General features: G+C 47.4%; 1 protein-coding gene across 1 annotated transcript in view; it reads left to right on the top strand.

Moving 5' to 3' along the window:
- Nucleotides 1–3,123: 3,123 nt before the first annotated feature.
- Nucleotides 3,124–5,544, top strand: part of LOC101641421 (sec1 family domain-containing protein 2) — a 54,267-nt gene continuing 51,846 nt past the window's right edge. Inside the window, exon 1 of the mRNA XM_004706284.2 lies at nucleotides 3,124–4,032. Coding sequence (XP_004706341.2) covers nucleotides 3,195–4,032 — 838 coding nt within the window. The 5' untranslated portion in view covers nucleotides 3,124–3,194. The remainder of the gene's footprint in view (nucleotides 4,033–5,544) is intronic.

Here is a 5,544-nt window from a genome sequence, read left to right as displayed (position 1 = left end):
AAAACACATTTTACAAAGGTCATAGTAATGGTTGTAAGTGTGTGACTGGAGGACATTCATTTCACTCCGCCCTGACATCTGAGAGAAAGAAAGCCTCGCCCCTTTTGGTGACTGGGAAAAATTAAAAACCTATTCACTACCATTGAGTCAAATCTGACTCATTGTGATCCTATTGGGCAGGGTAGAACTGCTCCTGTGGTTTTCCGAGCCTGTAAATCTTTTGGGAGTGGACAACATTGTCATGCTCCCCAGTGACTACTAGTTATTAATTCAAGGGTCACAGAAGACCATAAGAATTCAAGTATCTTGCACAGAGGAGAAATGCCCTTTGCCTGGAAGTGCCAATAATCTCCTGTGTCCTTTGTACCCTATGACCTACCCCCTGGGAGGATCTGGCAAACTAGTCTTCAGTGCTTCAGTATTCTGGCCCCTTAGGGGAAAGGACTAGAGCAGTGGTTTTCAACCTACCTAATGCTGTGACCCTTTAATACAGTTCCTCAAATGGTGGTGACCCCACATGTGGGCGTATCTGCATGTGGGTGGACCCACCTGGAGACAGACAGGAGCAGTGTCTCGGTTCCTAAAACCTTTGTTATTATGGTCTTAGGTGACCCCTGTGAAAGGGTCATTCAACCCACAGTGGGGTCATGACCCACAGGTTGAGAATGGACTAGAGTTAAGGTTGTAGATGTCGCTATAGTTACACTCAACAGCCCCTTCAAACTTGCATGTGACTAATCCCAGTAGGAAGATGATCCCTAAAAGGATAGCAGTGTGGTTTTTTTTTAAGTTTGTGGAGTTCAATTACACTGCCCTTCTTCCCGAGAGGAGCCCTGTTGCTGTAATGGTTCAGTGTTGTGGCGTTGGACTGTGATCTGCAAGGTCTGCAATTTGAGCCCACCAGTCATTCCATGGGAGAAAAGAGGGCTTTCTATTACCATAAAGAGCTTACAGTCGCAGAAGCTCTCAGAGGCAGTTCTACCCTGTCCTTCAGGGTCACTGTGAGTCGGCATCAACTCGATGGCAGAGAGTTTGAGTGTTTGATTTTAGCTTACTCCCCAGGAGGGCCTGCACCGGGAATCTATTGCAAGCTGGGGAGGTGGTCCCAGCCTGGGGTCACTTTGAAAACAGCTCACACCACTGTATCTATTTTCGCTGGATGGCCATGATTTATTCATATTAGTGCCCCTCACTTCTCTGTCTATTCACCCCTCGTGTGCTCAGTAATGTTTTGGCCATCCGGGTCATCATCGTTGCTGATGTGAGAAATCAGTGAGGCTATTGGGTATGCAGAAATGTGCCAACACATCAGCCTGCCATGAAAAGTTACCTTTGCCAGTACCAATGCCTGGGAATGTCTATGGGACTGCTATAGCCAATCTGGGCAGGGGATGGCCCCGACTCACCCCTATTTAAGCTAACTGTCCTAGACAACCCCCACCTTTCTCTGCTAGGCTTACCTCTTATCCTCCACATGGTGTGCTGTGTTCTTCCCCGTCTTGCGACTACTCATCTTGGGAGTGATCCTTTGGCATGGGATGTATTGCTGTTGTGGTCTCTGGCAGCAAACCTTTGACACCCAGGTCTGAGGGATCACGCAGAAGACCACTGATAAGATTGTAAGGGCCATTTATGGGCATTGTGGCAGCGTGTATGGACACTCGCTGACACTCCCAAATGGCCACACTTTAGATAAGCAGGCCTTCCCAGTGCATCTTTCAACTCACTCAGATATCTCCTTCACATGGAGTGAGGCCAGAGACCTTGTGGGGTGTATCTTCCTTAGCACAAAGACATAGTCTGGTGCACACAATGCAAGTACCCATCTTCAATAGAATGAAATACTGCCTGTTCCGCTGTCATCCCCACAAGTATTCTTTTTTTTTTTTAACACTTCACTTTTTCATTAAAATCATCATGGTCGCCTAGTCTTTGGACTCAGATCAAGTGCCGGATAAGGAAGCCTGGGCCAGCGGCCTCTCATCACTGCCTTACAGATAGATGTGGCTACTTCTGTCCCTCTGGAAGAAGGCTTTTCTCCTCACTCTTCTTTGCCCACTCTTTCCATTGTTTCTTTTGTTTTGTTTTGTGTTTTTTTAATCAATTTATTGGGGCTCATACAGTTCATCACAATACATAGATCAATTGTATAAAACACATCTATACATTTGTTGCCCTCATTATTCCCAAAATTCGCTTGCCTCTTGGGTTCCCGGAATCAGCTCATTTTCCTTTTTTTCCCCCTCCCTTTCCCTTCCTCCTCCCCTCTCCCCCATGCACCCTTAATAATTTATAAATTATTATTGTATCTTATATTACACTGTCCGGTGTCTCCCTTCACCCACCCTTCTGCTGCCCGTCCCCCAGAGAGGAGGTTTTATGTAGCTCCCTGTGATCCATTCCCCCTTTCTTCACCCCCTTTCCCTCCTGGTATCGCCACTGTCACCCCTGGTCCTGAGAGGTTCATCTGTCCTAGATTCCCTGCGTTTCTGATTCCCATCTGTCCCGCTGTGCATCATCTGGTCTAACCAGGTCTGCAAGGCAATATTGGGGTCCTGGTAGTTGGGGGGGGGGGGAAGCGTTTAAGAAACAGAGGAAGGTGTGGGTTTCATTATTGCTATACTGTTCCTCTCTCCCGCTGGCTATCTTACTTTACCAAGCACGGTGTCCTTCTCCACGTCCCTCCAGATAACATATTCAAAGTATGAGGGATGAAGTCTTGCTGTTGGCTGTACTTCTCTCGAGAAAGATTTGTTTGTGCTGGCGGCCCAGGGTACGTTCACTATTTTGGGTCAAACCCATATTCAATTTCAGGTCAGGTTTTTTATTCTTGAGATTTAACGGAGTGGTTTTTAACAGTGAGAAATGAAATGAAATGAAAACAGTGCCCTTCTATTTTTTTCCGTAGCAGCTCCTTAACCAAAGCCCTTGACTCTGTCGGTAATGCGCAACCACGCAGCCACACCCACTTCCCTTCCAGTCCCGCCCTTCGTTCCCAGAGCCCCAGGCCAGCTCACTAGCCAATCACCGCTCCCTTTGACGTCACCACCGTGCGCCGCGAGCGTAGTCAGCAGAACCGGAACCACGTGTACTGTGTTGACTGTCAAAGTCTCAGAACGTACAGTTCCCGGAAGCCGGGAGCTCCGAGATCAGTTTCTTTACCTTCCTGTGTTCGAGGCTCCGAATCTGCAACCATGAGCACCCCGGGCGTGTTTTCCTTTACCCAGCAGGGCTGGGGGCAGGTGCTGGCCAAAATGAAGCGGGCTCTGGTCTATCTGGACGCCGCCTGCGCCGAGAGCCTTCACTGGGGCTGCGGGTCCACCAGACTCTTGGACTCAGTGGGGGGTCCGGAGTGTCACCTGCGGGAGTTCGAACCCCAGGCGGCTGGTGGCGGAGCAAAGCAGCCCAAAGCAGTGTTTGTGCTGAGCTGCCTGCTGAAAGGCCGGACCGTGGAGACGCTCAGGGACATCATCCGCCGCAGTCATTTTCAGTACTGCGTGGTGGTCACAGCTGTGAGCCACGCTGTCCACCTCACGGCTAACCATGTTCCAGCGGCGGCGGCGGCCGAGCTGGAGGGCCAGCAGCCGGTGTTTGAGCAGCTGGAGGAGAAGCTGTGTGAATGGATGGGCAACATGAACTACACGGCTGAGGTGCTATATGTCCCCTTGCTGCTCGCCCCCGTTGCTCCCCACCTTGCCTTGACTCCATCCTTTGCGTCCCTTTTCCCACTGCTACCCCAGGATGTGCATCTCCTCAACAGTGCCCGGCCCGACAAGAGAAGGCTGGGAAGCCTGGCTGACGTGGATGGGCCTGCCCTGACCCCTGAGCTGACGCTGCAGATCCGCTGCCTGGTGTCAGGCCTCAGTTCTCTGTGTGAACACTTAGGGGTAAGGGAGGAGTGTTTTGCTGTGGGCTCACTCAGTCGGATCATCGCTGCAGACCTTGCCAATTATGCCCCTGCCAAGAACAGGAGAAAAACTGCCTCGGGCAGGGCATCGGTGGTCTTCGTGGACAGAACTCTGGATCTCACAGGTAAGTGGCATTGCTGTACTGTACTTTAAAGTCAGATTGCTCAGTGCTGTAACTTTCATTGAGTCCGCTTGTACTTTACTGGACTCTTACTATATGCCATGTTGAAGATACAAAGATGACTAGTGTTGGATTTCACAGAGCTTGTGATTTAATTTACAAAGACATGTAAATTAGCCATGGTGATACAATTTGTTATCTGGATAAATGCACACTGCCTTATTTTCACATGCCCCCTCCCCCCCAAAAAGCGTTAATATACCCAAGCAGTCCAAGACCTGCAGGAGAATTGTCTAGCTGGAATTCATTTAAACTTTGTAAACACCAACATTCCCAACAGTTATTTGTAAGAAGACCCCTGTTTGTTAGAGAGGTGTTATCAGATGAACCCAAAACCAAACTTAACTTTGGCCGAGTGGATGCCAACTCATAGGGACCCTCTAGGACAAAGATAGAATGAACCCTGTGAGCTTCGGAAACTGACTCTATGCTGTGACTCTTCGCTAGGTCTTTCTCCAGAGGAGTGGCTATGGTTTGAACTGCTGACTTGATGGATTGCAGCCCAGTGCATAACCACTATGCCACCAACGCTCCTTTCAAATGACCCAGTAGAAGGAAAAACTGTACAACAAAACATGAAGTTGTCATGTTGTTAGTTGCTATTGAGTCTTCTTAACTCTTGGCGTCTTCAGGTGTGTCAAGTAGACTCGCTCCACAGAGACCCCTCTGTTTGTGCTTGAACCACCAAACTTTCTGCTAGTTGTCGATCAGTTCACTGTTTCCGACACCCACAGACTCCTTAGTTGATTATTAGGTTTATTTAAATGAGTGTTTAAAAAATTATGGCTGAAGTGAAACATCACAAGTGAATAAGACTAAAGAGACTGGTAGAAAACATTGTCAAATGTTTATTGATTTCATCTTACCTCTTGGTCTGTTGAAGATGGCTTAGATAATCTAAAGTAAATCATAATGCTATATTGATTATTTATATACACAAGGAACAAATCAAGCCCTTAAAACAGGCGAAGGAAACACTTGACAAGGGACTACCTGACATGTGCATTTACTTTTGAAGGTCTCTAAGGTGCCCCAATGACTTAATGGTTACATATTGGGTAGCTAACCACAATGTTAGCAGTTTGAAACTATCAGCCTGTGCATGGAACAAAGACGATTTTTACTCCCATAAAGAGTCACAGTGGCAGAAGCAGTTCTACCCTGTCTTTTAGGGTTGCTATGAGTTGAAACCTGATGGCAGTGAGTTTGAGTTTTGAGTTTAAGTAGATTGGTAAATACAATGCTGCTAGAGGTAGGGGTTGGCCAGTATAGGTTGAAAAATTCAGGGAAATGGACATAAATAGCCATTCCCTTTAGTAATGTAGGAAAAAAGTTAAGGAACTGATAAAAAACACAATAGTTTATTTAGGCTTTTGACCTTAATAAGATTAGTTTGTGTATCACAAAATTGAAAGTAAGCTAAATGGTAATACTGAGATGTAAGCTTAGGTGCCC

This window comes from Echinops telfairi, unplaced genomic scaffold (assembly GCF_000313985.2).
Source record: "Echinops telfairi isolate 266 unplaced genomic scaffold, ASM31398v2 ScPeMD7_7468;HRSCAF=8506_0, whole genome shotgun sequence".
NCBI classification, from domain to species: Eukaryota; Metazoa; Chordata; class Mammalia; order Afrosoricida; family Tenrecidae; genus Echinops; species Echinops telfairi.
Note: the sequence above shows the minus strand (reverse complement) of the source record. Positions and strands in the feature narration are given on the sequence as shown.